General features: G+C 37.1%; 3 protein-coding genes across 6 annotated transcripts; 1 reads left to right on the top strand and 2 right to left on the bottom strand.

Moving 5' to 3' along the window:
- Positions 1–217: 217 nt before the first annotated feature.
- LOC136997487 (uncharacterized) lies at positions 218–7,579 on the top strand. 4 transcript variants are annotated; one of them, XR_010888230.1, is made up of 7 exons: positions 218–1,528; positions 4,044–4,255; positions 4,718–4,951; positions 5,025–5,141; positions 5,225–5,317; positions 5,398–6,858; positions 7,014–7,579. XR_010888230.1 is itself a non-coding variant. In XM_067348392.1 (7 exons), the coding sequence occupies exons 3-7, from the start codon at positions 4,057–4,059 to the stop codon at positions 5,652–5,654; spliced, it is 900 nt and encodes a 299-aa protein (XP_067204493.1). In that variant the 5' UTR covers positions 218–1,040; positions 1,450–1,528; positions 4,044–4,056; the 3' UTR covers positions 5,655–6,535. The 4 variants fall into 4 exon arrangements, 2 of the variants coding, with proteins under 2 accessions (XP_067204493.1, XP_067204492.1); XM_067348392.1 differs by lacking the exon at positions 7,014–7,579 and having other exon boundaries at positions 218–1,040; positions 1,450–1,528; positions 5,398–6,535; XR_010888229.1 differs by having other exon boundaries at positions 219–1,528; positions 5,398–6,609; positions 6,701–7,579.
- Positions 7,580–11,906: 4,327 nt separating this feature from the next.
- On the bottom strand, positions 11,907–13,244 carry LOC137001917 (uncharacterized protein F54H12.2-like). The gene has a single exon (XM_067361249.1). The coding sequence runs from the start codon at positions 13,242–13,244 to the stop codon at positions 11,907–11,909; it is 1,338 nt and encodes a 445-aa protein (XP_067217350.1).
- A 1,547-nt stretch (positions 13,245–14,791) lies between these two features.
- On the bottom strand, positions 14,792–15,925 carry LOC137001916 (uncharacterized). The gene has a single exon (XM_067361247.1). The coding sequence runs from the start codon at positions 15,923–15,925 to the stop codon at positions 14,792–14,794; it is 1,134 nt and encodes a 377-aa protein (XP_067217348.1).
- Between the last annotated feature and the right edge of the window lie 1,145 nt (positions 15,926–17,070).

The raw sequence follows: 17,070 nt of genomic DNA, 5'->3' as shown, positions 1-17,070 counted from the left end.
AAAAGACAGCTTAACACTAGATTAAAAGAACATAAGAATGACATTAATAAGAAAAGCTGTTCTCCTTCAGTCATATTTAGGCATAGGTTGGATTCCTCCCACGATTTTGATTGAGATAAAGTAAAGATACTTGACGGGGAACTTTTCTATCAAAAAAGATTAATCTCTGAAATGGTTTTTATCAAAAGACAAAATGCAGGCCTTAACAATCATAACGACACGGATCATTTAGTCCTCCCCATCATTAATTTATTTCCTCCTTTATAAATAATACCTCTCCTTCCCTTTCCTTCTATCTATCCCAGACAGCGCAAGACATCCTCAGGATCATCCTGAATATATCCAGGACGGCTCAGGACATTTACAGGACATTTTAAGATATCATTATAAATATATTTTATGAAAATTTAATATGCATGCATGATACTGTCAGTTATATAAAATATTTAATATAATTTAAAGTATAAATGTTTCATAAATGTTCATTGGATAACCACTGGATATCTGTAGGATATCTGTCCTTGTGTATTATATTGGATGTCCTTTGGATATCTGGAGGATATCCTACGTTTGGCGATTAATTGATAAAATAAATATATATATGTAATTAAAAAATTAATGTACTATATATAATCTTTTTTCTCATAACAGATGAGACTCCGACTCCGAGTCTCATCTGGATATAGTACACTATAGTACACTATGTATTAATTAATACATAGCCAATAAGTTAGGGCCATTGCACAACCCTGCGAATCGTTGACGCGCAGTGTACATCACTAATGTAGCAGAGCAAAAATCAAAAATCGTGAGAAAAGATCGTGAGCTTGCACATGTGCAGTAGCGCAAGCCAGCGCAAGCGTCAACAGGCCTCAATAGCATATCACATGTCTGCTAAGATCGTCACGTGGGGTAGTACCGGTGGAATGTTTCCCGATCTATCCTCCATAAGCGCGTCATAGTGATTACTGTGATCAGTGTTGCCGGTTATTTCAGGAGCTCGAAATCTTTTTACAATAAGTGGAAGAATATAGATAAGTGTAATTTCTTTAGCAAATTAATTAATTATTTGTTTTTCAAATTATTCCTTGAGATGAACATTATACAAACGTATAATACATGATATTTTTTTACAGAATAATTTTAGAAAGATTAGGTTAGGTTAGGTTATATTCATTGCTTGCTGTTGTTAAAAATCAGCGTTTAGCAATTATTAATGAATAAATTTTAATTAATAAATGTTTTTAGAACTATCTAAACTTCTAATTAAGCAAACACAAAGAATAACATAACATATTCTTATTCAATGTAATTGTTACAAGACATGTTTTACGTTATAGTTTGAATGGAAAATTATAATAAATTATTATCATATATTGTTATCGTTACTTTGTGTTTGTTGAGAAATAATCATAACTACTTAATGCAATTCTTTGTACATTATTTTAGGTAGATACGTTAACACCAGTTTTTTATCTTGCGAAACATCAGTTTGAAGGTTTTTGGACATAAGCTGATTTCGATATACGTAAGTTATATATAAATATATTTTTATGTAAATAATGTAATCTTTATTAGAGATATATATATATTCTTTTCTATTAAGATAAAAAAGGTCAAAAAGTATTTCTCATTGTATGAAGTATTTATTCGATGAGACTTGATACGACGAGAATTTAGTCTTTATTATACGAAGTAATGTTTAATTGATTAATTTTTTAAATTTTATTATGAAAATTTATTTGTAGGAATATAAAAAATGTCGCGTGAAATTTCTAATAAATACAAACATGTAATTAGTTCCTCATATCGAAGAAAATTAGCTAAGTTAGAAACAGAAATGATAATAAAAGGTTTTGATAGCAATTCTTTTGCTTCTACATCTAATCAAAACACACAATCACACATTGAGAATTTACATAATGACAATATGGTACATAATGATAATATAGTACATAATGACAATATGGTACATAATGACAATGTGGTATATAATGAAAATATAGTATCAAATGAATGCGCATCAAGTGAGTCATTATCCAATCAGGATATTGTACACGACTTTGATAATAATAATACAGAAATTGATTTAGTTTCAGAAAATAATAGTACATCAAATAATACATTATTAGATGGCAGTTTCAATAGCAAATCAGATAGGAGATCAGATAAAAAAAAAAATATTGATTTTAAAAAGTTTTTAGCTCATTGGGCAGTTACAGAACGTTTCCACGATCATCATTACATTCTTTATTAAAAGGTATAAAACAATATACGTGTAAAGATTGTAGTTTTAAAATTCCATCTGATGCAAGAAGTCTTGTACGTACTCCTCGAAATACTACTAATATAGATGTTTATGCTGGTGGCCAATATTATCACTTTGGATTGTCAAAAGCAATATTAAGTATTATATCATCAATTCCACAAAATGTAACTAGTATCAAATTATCTATAAATGTTGATGGACTCCCCTTATCTAAATCATCACAACAACAATTTTGGCCAATCTTGGGATCTATAACTAAGTCTAAAAACGTATTTATTATTGGTCTTTATTATGGTACACGAAAACCATCTAATTCAAATGATTTTCTTCAACAATTCGTAAACGATACAAAAATATTATGTAAAGATGGAATTATTATTAATAATAAAAATATTCCATGTACCATAGAAGCAATTATATGCGATGCGCCAGTCAAATCATTTATATTACAAACAAAAGGACATAATGGCTATTCGAGTTGCACAAAATGTATTACCGAAGGTAGTTTTATTAACGGTAAAATGTGTTTTCCTGAAATAAATGCTTAACTACGAACAGATAATGATTTTCGTTTAAAAAAGGATGAAAATTATCATATTGGACATTCAGTTATCTCAGAGATTCCAAATTTGGATCTTGTACACAATATACCTTTGGATTATATGTATCTCGTTTGTTTAGGAGTTACACGGAAATTGTTATAATGTGGTTATTTGGAGAACTTAAAGTTCGTTTACAAAATCGTAAAGTTGAGACAATATCATTGCAGTTGGAACAAGCATTAAAATTATACGTACCATGTGAATTTGTACGTAAGACAAGATCACTTGTTTTTGTGAAATTATGGAAAGCCACCGAATTTAGAAATTTTCTACTATATATTGGTCCTGTAGTTTTAAAATCATTTCTGCAAAAAAATTTATATAATCATTTTTTAACTTTACATGTGGCAATTAGAATTCTATGCTGCTTGCAGTTTCAAAATTTCATTGATTATGCTCAAGAACTACTCCAATATTTTGTATCAACATTTGCATTGTTATATGGTACTCATAATATTTCTCATAATGTACATGGTCTTATCCACCTAGCACAAGATGTTAAAAAGTTTGGTCCATTAGATGGTTTTAGTTCCTTCAAATATGAAAATTATTTACAAATGTTGAAAAAGTTATTAAAAAAACATGACAAACCTCTACAACAGGTTGTTCGGAGATACATTGAACATGAACAATGTATTATCAATACAGCAGAAAATTCTCTTGAAACATCATCTTATTTTATAGTAGATTTTAAATCTTCTCATGTAAACGGCCCTTTAATAGAAAATTGTTTTAATCCACAGTATAAAATAATAAAATGCTTAAATACAATTATACGTATTGATACATTGGCAGATAATTGTTGTAGTTTGACAGATGGAAGCATTGTGGAAGTAAAAAATATAGCTTATTATAAAGAGCTTAATATGAATGTCATTATAGGCAATCAATTCTGTCATAAAGAAGATTTATATGATAAACCTTGTCCCTCATCTCTTATAGGAATATTTATTGTATATAACTTATCTGCAGAATTGAAGATGTGGCCAATAAAAGATATTAAAACTAAATATGTTAAATTACCATTAGACAGTAATAAATTTGCAGTTTTTCCATTATTGCATTAAATACTTATTATTATTTATTACCATTATTGTATATTATTATGTAATTCCATTATTGCATTAATTACTTATTATTACTTATTACCATTATTGTATATTATTATGTAGTTCAAATTCTATCATGGAGGATTTATATTCTATCGTCGAGTTCGAGGACGGTCTCCAAATGATCCCTAGTTCTTGGCTAACAGAAAATAAAACTGCTGCTCGTTGGCCTCAGTTTACCTCGCATGCAAGATTTATCAAAGCTGTACAAAAACGTATATTATATGATAATAGTTGGTTCTTATATGATGTAAAAAGAATACTAGCTACTGCACGTAAGTAATAAAAGAAATTATTTTTTGTATATGTTGTGTGCACATATATATATATATATATATGTATGTATATGTGTGTAAATATATAATACATATATACATGTATATAGGAAGTACCCGTTTGATCACGTTACAATAGACCGCAGGCCATTCACAGCAACCATCCAGTGGAAAAACTCTAAGCACCAGTAGCTGTGAATGGCTGTGGTCAATTTCAATGTGGTTAATCGTGTGTCTCTCATATATTTATATACATATATATACATATATTTATAATTTATATAACATTAATTCTTCCTAGATCAAAAATTATTTCAATATACACTAATTAACACACACACGCACACACACACACACACACACATATAAAGAAAAAAGTTAGTGTTATATAAATTACAAATTATTTTATATTAAATATTTTTTAATTGTATTAAATATTAATAAAATTATTTTGTGTTTTAGAAACATATGAAAAAGGACTAATAAAATTAAAGAAAGCAGAATTTGTCTCGGATATTAATTCAGAAAGTGATTCTGAAAATTTAAAAAAATCGCGAAAAGATAGAGCTAAAAGAATGATATCAAGCAGTGATACTGATGGAGAAGAGATTCTACCACCTCTTCCTACGATTCCACAAACAAAAACTACATGCAATAAAAAGATTAATTATAGTAAACCAAGCCAGGAGTTAACAGGTAAATAAGAACAACAGAATATTATATATATAGCAGTTTCTATAATTTTAAATACATATTTTTGAAAACACAGAAAATATTACAACTATCCTCAAGGAGAAAGAATTAGAGAAATTGTCGACACATACTAACATATCTAAAATGAAGAGAAAAGAAATACATCATGATTTAGTTGCTGACAATGATGAAGGTAATTTATACATTAAATTAATCAGATAATCAGATTAGTCATATAATTTCTTAAATATGTTTATATTATTTTCTTTTCTACAGAAATTAATGAAAATGAAAATAGTTTGTATAATAGCAAGTCTTTTGGTAAATTTTATAAAAGTAATAACGATGCTAGCTCAAATACTAGTTACTGTAAGTATTGATTTAATTTATGAAATTACGTTTTATATATTTTATATTTTAATTATTTTTTTTTTATTTTATATTTTTAGATACCTTTGATTTTCAACGTTACATAATAAGGAAACTTACAGACATGGGATTTAAAATGTCTTCATTAGATGAACAACAAAAACTTATTAATAATAAATTAAATACTATATTACAACGTATTGAAACATTTAATTCAAATAAAAACATTCAGGAAAACGAAATTAGAGAGCATTTAATGGATAATTTTCCAATTGACACTATTGAAGATTTAGAACAATTCGAAAAATCACTAATAGAAGGCAGTTGTGGCGGCTAAATAGCCAACCACAAATAGAAACAGAGATACCGTCACTAGACGGAGAGAAAGCATAAGTTCCAATATTCACCGCTAGAAGGCTACGACCGGCTAAAACTAACTCGTAAGTAAAAAGCCACGAGCTGCCTATATATGAGCATCGAAAAACGATAATCAACACGTCCTCGGATCTGAGTGAGCTTACATATAGTGGGCCTCAGATCACAGACAAGGTAACCCGGCATTTTACGAGGTGTGCCAACTCACCTTGGCCCTCGAAAATTGTCTTTGAGGCGCGCCAATTAATTTTTGGCCCTCAAAAGATATAAAACGGCACTACGGTGCCAAGACCACGGAAGAGGAGACGTCCCGACGAACCTCCTCAGCGGCTGCAACTTACTCCGAGGGAACCCCCTCTGCAGCCACCTTCCAAGGGAATAGCCGAGGTACCGACAGGACCGCAGTCACTAGACCAGGGAGTCGCACCAGGGCAGGCATTATTACCGTGGACTCTGATACCCATAGAGTTCACGATAGAACGTTCCGATCCACGGACAAGGAAACAACGGCCACCAGCTACTCAGTCCGTAGCCACTCAGACCGGAGAACACACTGCCGACGCCACTACGCAGACGGAACAGGCAGTCCAGTTAAGGTGTCGCTCGCCGAGTCCCGGCAGTACGCCTTCACCACTTCCGCCAACACCAGGGAAAAGCTTAGAGCGGCTGCTAGCCTTCCACAGACTAAAACGTCTTCTTGCACGTCGCAAGAAATTCAAGACGTTATTTTAAAGAGACTCTCGCTAACCACAACACCGGTTGCGAATAGTCTGCGCCTTAGGGCGCCATAAACTTTGTAAAAACAAAATACGATATTAGATAGAATAAACTAGATTGTTACTAGCTCTGACTCCTTTGTGCAAACCTACCCAAAAATATCTGGCAACCGCCACAGCAGTATTAATCGCAAAGAACTGGTGAATATTTTTTAAAAATAGAAGTCAAATATTTATGTAAAATAAAATATAAAATGTATTTTATTCTCTATAATGATATTAATTTTTATAGATCAAACAGTTGTCACAAATTGGTGGAAATGATGTTAGAGGAGTAACATAATCTCCTACGCAAATTAATGTCTGACAAATTAGCTAGCAAGTTTAGTTATGTGGGAGGCAAAAAAAAGCAAGTGTTTTATGACTTACAATTACGAAAGATTATATTCAGTAAGTAAATATTGCAAATATTCTAATTTTATATGCACATTATATGTTCACATAAATAATACACGCACGCAACACACACACACACGCGCGCGCGCGCGCGCGCGCACGCACGCACGCACATAAGTTATATTAATAAATAATTTTATATGTATTAGGTGTTGTACAAAACCAATTTGCGGAAACAACAGATCATTATATTGCTGAACCAATAAAATCATGGTTGCGACATGCAAACGAACGTCATGTAAAGAAAATCGAGTAAGTTTTAAAATATTTCGAAACGCGAATATATATACATATATGCATTTACATTTATATTTTATATATACGCATATATATATATAATGATGTAATAAATTTATTTTCATTTGCAACAAAGAAACTAGAACTGACCTTGGAGTGGAAAATAAAGAATAAAATTAATTCTTTATAATATAAAAAGTACCTATAGCTTCTTAAGTCAGATTTATGATTTCTTTTTAATTATTAATGAATGAAACAACTGTACATACTTTTTAAATTTTTTTAGTTTTTAATTTTTCCAAAGCTTTTATTTAATTGCTACATATATAGAGCTGGAACATAAAATGTTTACAAATATAATTATTTTATTTTTAATAGTTTTGTTTTGCAAAAATTAATGAGTGCAATGTTTTACGTACAAACTATAAATTGCAATGTATTTTGTTCTTATTTTGTGATCTCATTACATTAATAATTTTATGTTATTACTTTTCTTTATTAAGTTTATCTTTCATGTAACATTTTTTAAATTATTACTTTAGTAATAATTTAAAAAATTATTATTTTAGTAATTACTTTGACGTTCTGAATGTACAAATTAACATATATATCTATATAAATATAATTTTTATTTACAAGTTTATAGCTGTAGTTATAACTTTTGTGATATAATTATAATAAAAATAAAGCTTTTGTGATCTAATATAAATCTAATTATAAATATGAACGTAATAAAACATTATTTTTCTGAGAAATATCAATTTAAAAACATTATTTTTATGTCCTATAAAAGTCCTTGTAATGTTCTATACAATATCCTTGGGATGTCCTACATAATATCCTTTGGATGATTCAGGGACTAAAAATGAGCGATCATTTGCCCTTCCTCAGGACATCCGGAAGATATCCCGGGATTGAAATAGGATGTCCACAGGATATCCGTTTTGTCCATACTGGATGTCCTTTGGATTTCCAGAGGACATCCATGTGCTGTCTGGGATCCTATTATACCCCCACCTTCTCTCCTTCCTTACTTACTTTTCCCCTCTCCACTCCCCCCTTCCTCCCATACTTTCACTCGTGAATCTTTATAATTTCTAATGTATATCTCTCTCACTAAAAGCTTGACTTTCAAAATGATAAGACTATTTGTTCTCTGTTTTCCACCTCGTTCTCTCTACTTGGACCAGCGTTTTAACATGAATTCAATTCAAGTATGTATATAATGTTCTCAATTTCCGGTCCACTTATTTCTTATTTTTATAATTTTTTTTGTATTATTCATATATTTCATTTATATTTCATTGCATTTATTGTAGTTCTGATTTTTTCTACTAAACTACAATCGAGTGGAAAGGATGTTTTTTATGTCTTCCACATCTTTCACACTGTCTTGAATTTTGCGAGCGAATTTTCTGTTTTATTTGTATTTTTACTATTGTACACTGAAGAAGGCCTGATGGCAAGTCGAAACGTTTGATGTAAACAATTTAATGAATATATCTTAACCTTCGCACGACTAACCAGCATTATGGCTCTTTACGCTCCTATTGATTTTAATTGATTTTAATAATTTGCTGAGCCTTATATATTATTTAATTTTAAATCATGATAGCTAGCATTAACTTCGTCCAGAAATAAACAAAATTTTCTATGGGAAAGCGATCTGTTGCCACCTTTAATAATATTTGTAATTTTTGTTACAATTTTCATTATATCAGATAATTTAAGCGCTTTGCTACACAAGACTTCTTGATGAATAATGCAATGAAACATTAAACATTTTACATTATTTTCGAAAAGTAATCCTTTCAGACCAATTTTGGATCCAGTCATTGCTGATGCCCCATCAGTAACAATAACCGAACATTTTTCAAAAGAGCCAACAAATTTCTTTACTTGTTCTTGTAATGCATTATAAATGTCGATTCCTTTTCTTTGTAACGGTGCAGCCCGCAAGCTGCATCGTTACGGCTACGGACCGTCCATCGTCCGTAGCCCACCAAGGGCGCATCGAGCGCCGATAAAACTCTTGTCAAAACAACGGCGGTCAATCGCCGAAAACCCCCCACACCCGACCGTTCCGAAATTCCGTTTTGTAGGGGGCCCGCCGCCGAAACCGCCGAAGTAGTATATGGCAGGTATGGGGCGTCACAACAAACCCCCACCACCTACCCCATATTTGACCCACTGACCTACATTTGGTCTGGCGTCAAAACAAATGACGTCATAGGGAGGGGAGAGGGAAAAGATGGCGGCAGTGGGTCCAACATGGCGGACGTCTACAAGATGGCGGCTGTTGACAAGATGGCGGCTGTTGACAAGTGATTTTTATTTTTCGGAATTGAGAAAAATCCAAGCTGGGTTCGAACCTGGATCGCTGGATTTCTAGTCCTGGTCCTAGTCTGCTGGGCTACCTATACATCTAATGATAGTAAAATGGTGTGTCGTATTTATGGCTATGGGACCTGGCAGGGAAGGGATGTATATATGTTGGGACCGCGTCTATATGATGTACCCCGGACTCTGTGGCAGGTATGGAACATGTAAACAAACGACGTCACACAGTCGCCTCTAGTCTGCGAAGGGAAGGGATGTATATATGTTGGGGCCGCGTCTATACGAGGTACCCCGGACTCTCTGGCAGATATGGAGCATGTAAACAAACGACGTCACACAGTCGCCTCTAGTCTGCGAAGGGAAGGGATGTATATGTGCTGGGGCCGCGTCTATACGAGGTACCCCGGACTCTCTGGCAGATATAGAGCATGTAAACAAACGACGTCACACAGTCGCCTCTAGTCTGCGAAGGGAAGGGATGTATATGTGCTGGGGCCGCGTCTATATGAGGTACCCCGGACTCTCTGGCACGTATAGCGAACAAAAGAATGACGTCGCAGCGACGAATGGTCATTCGACTTTTAGTTTGATATTTGGTTTGATGGTTAAGGGGTCGAGCGCGCGATATTGCGTGAACGGGGTGAGCGTCAGCCACCCATTTTCGCAGATTGAGCGTGCTGTAAAAATTGACGATGGTGAGTGGAGCGTGCAGGAACATGTGAAAAGGGGAAGGAAACGAATGCAAGAAATGAAATACAAAATCGTTTATTTGGAATTTTTTTTTAAAAATACATAATTGAACATTACAGTCAAAATATAAAAATATTTTATTCGACTTACTGAATACATTCTAAAAATATTATTTCAAAGCGCGCATCGAGAAATGTTAAATATATGAAAAAAATGTTTTATTTTAAATTTTTAAAAATACATCGTTGAATATTACAATAAGTACTAGTAGGTAGTTTCGTTTGCTCATTCTTTTTGCAAAGAAAAATTTTGCGATATAAGCATACTATCAGTCTGTCGTTTTGGTTATAATCATCGGTGAAAAGACGAAGAAATTGCTGAAGGCTGTAACCAAGAGACAAATAGTAAAGAAACACGCAGCAATATTGACCGCATGTTTGCGAAAAAAATCCTTGTAGCTGCTCGGTGTTCCATCGATACGTGATGGAATTTCGTCGAAGTCGCAGATGAAATCGTTGATCCGAGTGTGGCGGGATTCCGTAACTATCGAAATATGTGCCGGTACCATGCTCGTCGATGTAAAAGGCGACCCAGTGTCTTCCGGGGCGGTCATGTTCGTCTGTATTAGCGACAATGGCTGTCGACCTCGTCCACACCCTCGGTAGTCTGTCGGCAGGATAGACTCCCGCATATCTGACATTGAGACGATGCAACGCGTGTAAGATTTCCAACGAATTCATTTGTCGCGTAACAAGACGGTGCTCGCGTGCGAGGAATTATTTGTATAGTAGAGTCGCAGGGGTTTACCTCCTTACGCAAAGAGTAGACGTTCTCGAATGATTGTGTGTTAACGGGGATGGTTTGTTGAGCGTAGCTATCGGTAGGATATTCTTCTTCTTTCTTTACGTACGGTGTATCTTTTGCAATGTAATAAAGTGATTGATTCTTCTCTTCTTCTTCTTCTTCCGTAGCGTTACGCCACGCTTCGATATTGCGAATTATATCAAGATTTTTATTCTTTTTCATAAAAACAGCACTGTCGGTTTTTTCGCTTACGTTCCAATTCTCATGAGAAAGATCATCGCAGCTCGAAACGATGCTACACTCGCTGCTAGTGTTTTGAGTGACTATCCAGCGTTTCAATTTGCAAGCGTTGCGTAACGCGCAAAGAAATTTGTCTGTAGAGCAAAATCGAAAGCCGTGGTGAGAGCACCGATGTCCGCTCTCTTTGACTTCTGGTAAATTTTTAAATGCCGGAGAAATTCCTTCTAGATTATATACGTTTCTGGAAAGTAGACGCCTCAGATAGTGTGCCTTTTCCTGCCCCCTGCTATAGATGTAGCGCGCTCGACGTGTTATTTCACGTAGTTGTATTACGAAACATTTAAGATCAGTTTCACCATCGAACCACTCGATACCGTGATAATTTCGCGAAAGCCAGTTGTTTTCTCGTCTCGATTTATCGGGTAAATCGTCAAAGGGATAGGGAGGCGTCATAATCCAGTGTCCGATGATTGGTGAGTTAATCGCAACGACAGCTACTTCTTTCGGAATAAACTTCTCGGCGGCATCGCGGAAACCCTGTATATCAATGACTATATCCATAGTTATGTCCAAGTACTCACTCTTTATTTTTAAACGAAGCGACGACGTTCGTGTCTCGAACAGGACTGAATCTGTTTCCGCTGCTTCACACACCATTTAAGAAAACAGACGTGAGGGAAAAATGTGTGTAGTAGTAGTGGTGGGAGGCGGGGGTTTGGTGTTATAAAAGTCTAACCGGCAAAATCGACGATAACTTGTCGAGAGGAGTCTATTTCTAGAATGTTATCGAACTCTGCGTAAACGATACAATTAACGGTCGTGGTAAGCGCCTTTTCAAATTTCACTTCTAATCGCAAACTACCATGTTTCACGAGATTCCAATGTCCGGCGCAATGAGCGGACAAGTCGGGGGTAAGATCAAAAGCGAAAAGAGTGTAGCCCTGGCCATAATCCTCTCTACTTATAGAATTTCCCTCGTTCAAGAAGTGAATGCCGGTTCCCGAGAAGAGCGTGTGGTAGGCTTCGACGTAAAGGCCTTCGTCTTTCGAGAAGTTCGGTTGTAACGGTCTACTGGGAATTTGCATACCATCGGCATACAGAGAAAAGAAATTTATACCATAGTTTTTGAAATTAAACGGATTCAGTTTTCTATCACCATTAAACGCTCTGTTATCGACAAAACCGACTATTACACGTTTTGGCAGTTGTCCGAGTATTACATTATCTATCGATTCCCCTATGAGTCCAGCGTGAATCGTAAATGTTTTAACCTCGACTTTTGTAAGAGGATATTTGGCGGTGGTTTTACTCAACATTCTCGCATGCGAGAGTAACACACCAGGGCTTATCTTTGCTCTTCTAACGAGCAGACTAGCGTCTAGAAGGCGTATTTTTGACAGTGAATTAGATTCCATAAGGCAAAACGAATCTTTCGAGCGAACGAGCCTCATTCTAACTTCCACCCCGTTGATTAAGAATTTATCCTGATTGAAAACGTCGCAGTGAAGATGGCCTATGAGATCTAGCGCCTGTTCGTCTCGAATGTAACGCGAGCGTCTCACGAGAGCCTGATTTGGGGTTTGCGACTCTAGGAGGGCGTCCATTAAACCTGGGGTATCCATATCCCACAGACAGCAGGTCAGATGGGAGTTTTTTGCGGGTGAAGAATAATTTAATAACGCCTCGATGTAAGCCCGATACGCGTAAGCGTTGTTTGGGGGCGACACGAGTTTTTGATTGAAATATATGTCGATTTGGTTGAACATGGAATGCAGTAAATGATTTACAGGGCCTACTTTGAATTCGGGGGTGCCAACGGCGGTACCACCTCCTGCTAGGGGGGTAGATTCTACGCGTACGCGAAGGCTCAGCATGGTGTGCGTGAGATCTAGATAATCTTCTCCATGACCGGGTATGACGAATTCTATAGGCGCGTCGTCCGCGAGCGACGTTACGGGTTTGTAATAAATCCATTGCGAACTCTCGATGCTGGTTTGTGTGAGTGGTAAAGAAAAGAGATCGAGTTCACTTTTTAAACACTCGTTTGAATGTGTATGAAGAAAGGACATGCTCCGTAAATTCCTAATTCACGCACTGATTAAGAGAATATGTCGGCTACACTACGTTTCTTGACTCGACGACGCCTCGTGGTGCCGGATGGCTTTTTGCTGTTGGTCTTTCTAGCCGCTGTGCGAATTTTCTTTTTTTTCGTTGTCTTTTTTTTCTTCGTGATTTTCCTTCGCACGCTGCTATTTTTCGACGATTTCTTTTTGCTCGTCTGACGATGAGGACGACGACACTTGGGAACCGCGATGCGTCTTTCGTGACTGAAGAAAGGAAACTGAAGCGCGGCTGTTTTCGCTGATACATTATAACCTGTACCCTTCATCAAGCTAGTTATTTTTTCTTGGGCTTTTCTTTTGAGATTTCCACTCGATTCCTTGAAACGAGATTTGACCGCCTCCTTGAACGGTGTATTATTTTCAACATCCTCCATCACGCTAATGCCGGCGCGTAAAGCTTCTTTACCAACCGCTCGTACACCTTTACTCAGATAAGGAAGCGCTCTCCTGAATAATCCTCCGAGAAAACTACCGATTCCGTGTCCTCGTTGATAGGGTGCTCCGACAAAAACTCGTGTGATTCCTTCACTCCGACCTCCGTTTTGTATATCGTAATATTCATGGTCCTCCGGTCTAGTCATAGCGTGCGGCTTTTCTGACTGATTTTTTCCTACTGGAAACGTCTAAAGTGCAACGTCACCGTCAGCGTTCCCGATTGGAATGGTATTCTTTTTCCGAATTGATCTTTTATATCTATTTCAATCCTACGAAAATACGTTTGTCGTAATGGTATATAATGCGGGACGGAGAAATGTTTCACTTGATTCGCTCCGTACGCGTAATAATGGCCGTAATGCTGCAGCTCGACCGGTACTATTCGAAGAAGTGGAGTTTGCACATCGCCGGTTATATAAGGTTCACAAATATCACAATAAACAAAGAGTTTATCGGGAATACCGCGCAGCAATCCGTGCGGTTCGAGAGTATAGAAATTTCCAGCGCGCCCTCTTTGTTCTCTTTTAAACCCGAGTTTGATAAAAGGTGCTGTAAAAATATCTTTGGAATTAGGATTAGTTGCAGTAAGTGTTGTATAGAATTCGATTTCACTAGTCGTTAGGGCCCCACCGCAACCGAGTATTCGTAGAAGATTATCGGAAACGTTCATATGATGAACCAGATTGCATTTATTTTCATCGCATGTAATCTCGAACAAGATTTTACCACCACTAGCGTCTTCTAGTGTCAAATTAATATGCGAATTCGCATTTTTGCACGCTGAATTAATAGCGGAGATAAGTTCCTCGATATTTTTGTAAATACCATTCGGTATTACTCCTTGCGTCGACGTTAACGTCGTCCCGCCTTTCCTCGTCTCGCGACCATTTTCAATATCGACGAATCTAATGACATTTTCACCGTGATTTATGTGTAAAAAAGTAGTGGGAAATTGGATCTCGTTAAGCGCGACTTCCCATTCGCCGTGTAAGTGTATAGGATGGGGTAATTCTGTAATGAAGGAAGTGGTTGCATTGTCCGGAAAATAGCGCATACTACTATTGCTGGGAAGAATCAAGAGAAATTGATCCGTCCTCATTTCGAACAAGCGGGGTTAAACTCGAAGCAGGGATCCAAGAATCAAACTTGCTGGGATAACCACGCCAACTAACCAGCACCTGTTTATTATTACCGCGACCCCGACTTCTTATCACACGATCGACGATAAACTCCTCCTCCTGCAAGTTTTTCTCAACCCGAGCCAATTCTTGTTCGTAAAAAATGCCGTCTATGACTTCTCCCGCTAAATCGCTCAGCTCGTACACACGTGGTTTTCGCCAATCGAGTATACGGTGAATTCGAAATATCTCCTCGCTCCACCGTGCCTCGTATCCTTTCTCGAAGACGACTTTTGCTCTACTGATACGAACGAGATCACCGACGTGGTATTTAGCCTTTCGACGTTTCTCGTTCGCTTCGTCGTCGTTGCTCCTCCATTGGCGCGTTATATTTTCACGTGCGATACGTGCATTTTCTCTCATAACGACATACGGTTGCATTCTGGTGCTCGAATGACGGGTGTGATTATAGGCGTTTACGATATTTTGCAAAACATCGATGTAGCGTCGCGTATTTTTATGCGTAAAATAACGCCACATTCGTTCTTTCAACGTTCTGTTGAAGCGCTCGACGATGGCGGCTTTGACATCCGGATTGCGGGCTACACGAAAACGAATGTCATTTTCTTCCAAAAGCTTTTGTAGCGGTCGCCCGACAAATTCTTTACCCTTGTCCGTTTGTAGGTATACGGGTACGCGTCCGTTACTTCTCGAGAGCACGCACTGAAAAGCTCCCATTACGGAATTACTCGTCTTGTCGCGCAATGGTTCTACCCAGACGTATTTACTAAGTACATCGATAATCACGAGTAAATACGCATATCCGTCGTTGTAACTTTTGAGATTTCGGAGTTCGATCAAATCAGCCTCCCACAAATCGTCGATATTCGTTACGTTGTAATGCATTCGTGGAAATTTCCGTCGCAATGGACGATGTAGTGTGTACGCATCTTGCGCTTCGAGCCATCGCGCGACATTGTTACGGGATAAATTCGCCGCGCGAAACAGATTATCAACAGCCGAATAACCGGCATAATGCTCGGGATCATAGTACAATTTTTCAAGACCCGTCATTCCAATTTATTCCAATCGAGCAGGCGTCTCGCTACCGGTGAATCCGTGTTTCTCTTAGGAGTGGAACTCGCCGTAGGACCGCTAAGTTTCGCGATATTTTGCGAAGAACCGACTGCTAATAATTTTTTATTTCTCACTAGTGTGGAGGGAATGTTCAAGTCGTGAAGTAACCGCGCGAACTGAATTCTTCCCACGGCTTTCACGGTTTTTCTATCGCGCATCGCCTCGTTTATCAGGTCTGAGATATTTGAATCTTTTACGACGTTACCGTCTATAGTCACGACTCCTTGCTCATCCCAGCTAATTCTACTCGACGATGTTTTATCGAGTAGGTGTTTCGTTAGTAAGCGAGCTTCGGCACGGTAAGATTTCGGTACGCTTTCCACTATTCTTCCGACGCTTTTCATCACCTCGAGACTTGTGTCGTGTTCTTTCGGGAAGCTTCTCGTACGACTAGAGTCCGGAACGAATGAGCCCGTGAGATCGTGCGCCGGTACTCCTTCACGTGTGTTCAACGCATTTTCGTCTTTTTCTTCCTCTTCTTCTTCCTCGGCGTTACGCGTGTCGTCCTCTTGATTTCGTCGTCCTCGTGCTACTCGTACAAAGTGAAGATATCGCCAAAGAACCTCTTTGTACATCTTCCATCTCTCGGCTTCATCCTTCGGATAGGGTGAATTAAGAATTTGACTCAACTCCGCATCGAGTCTGGATAAAGGGGTCCCGGGAGTTCGCACGGAATTATTATTATTAGCGCTTTCGTTGTTCCCCGATGTGTTTTCCACCAGAGGTACACCGTCGGTAGTCGGCTGCGGATGATGTAATTGACGCTGCATTCTCTCGAGATTTTCCGTAGAAATTAAAACCATTTTTTTCGCTCTTTCCATAACGCTCAATATTATTTTCTCTCTTGTGTTTTAATCCGTCGCCCTGTCTATAAATCGCGAAAATAAGGCCTCTAATAAAGGAACGATGATATAGGATAAGAATCCACCTCGTTGTACCAATAGCTTTCTTTTATTCTTCCAATTTCCACGCTTTGACGCGATACGACGCAGCGCTGTTTTGTATTTGCTCAGACGATTTTTTTCGCGTCGTTCGAGCGCAACGTTACCATTGAGTGTGTTGAAAACGCATTCGCAAATACA

This window comes from Linepithema humile, chromosome 1, assembly GCF_040581485.1.
Source record: "Linepithema humile isolate Giens D197 chromosome 1, Lhum_UNIL_v1.0, whole genome shotgun sequence".
NCBI lineage: Eukaryota > Metazoa > Arthropoda > Insecta > Hymenoptera > Formicidae > Linepithema > Linepithema humile.
Note: the sequence above shows the minus strand (reverse complement) of the source record. Positions and strands in the feature narration are given on the sequence as shown.

Excerpts from the sequence above, each read along its gene's own strand:
- LOC137001917 (XM_067361249.1), bottom strand. The coding sequence starts at position 13,244 with ATGTCCTTTCTTCATACACATTCAAACGAGTGTTTAAAAAGTGAACTC.
- LOC136997487 (XM_067348392.1), top strand. The coding sequence starts at position 4,057 with ATGGAGGATTTATATTCTATCGTCGAGTTCGAGGACGGTCTCCAAATG. Across the intron at positions 4,256-4,717 it reads AAGAATACTAGCTACTGCAC|AAACATATGAAAAAGGACTA; the intron begins GTAAGTAATAAA and ends TTTGTGTTTTAG. Across the intron at positions 4,952-5,024 it reads ACCAAGCCAGGAGTTAACAG|AAAATATTACAACTATCCTC; the intron begins GTAAATAAGAAC and ends TTGAAAACACAG.
- LOC137001916 (XM_067361247.1), bottom strand. The coding sequence starts at position 15,925 with ATGACGGGTCTTGAAAAATTGTACTATGATCCCGAGCATTATGCCGGT.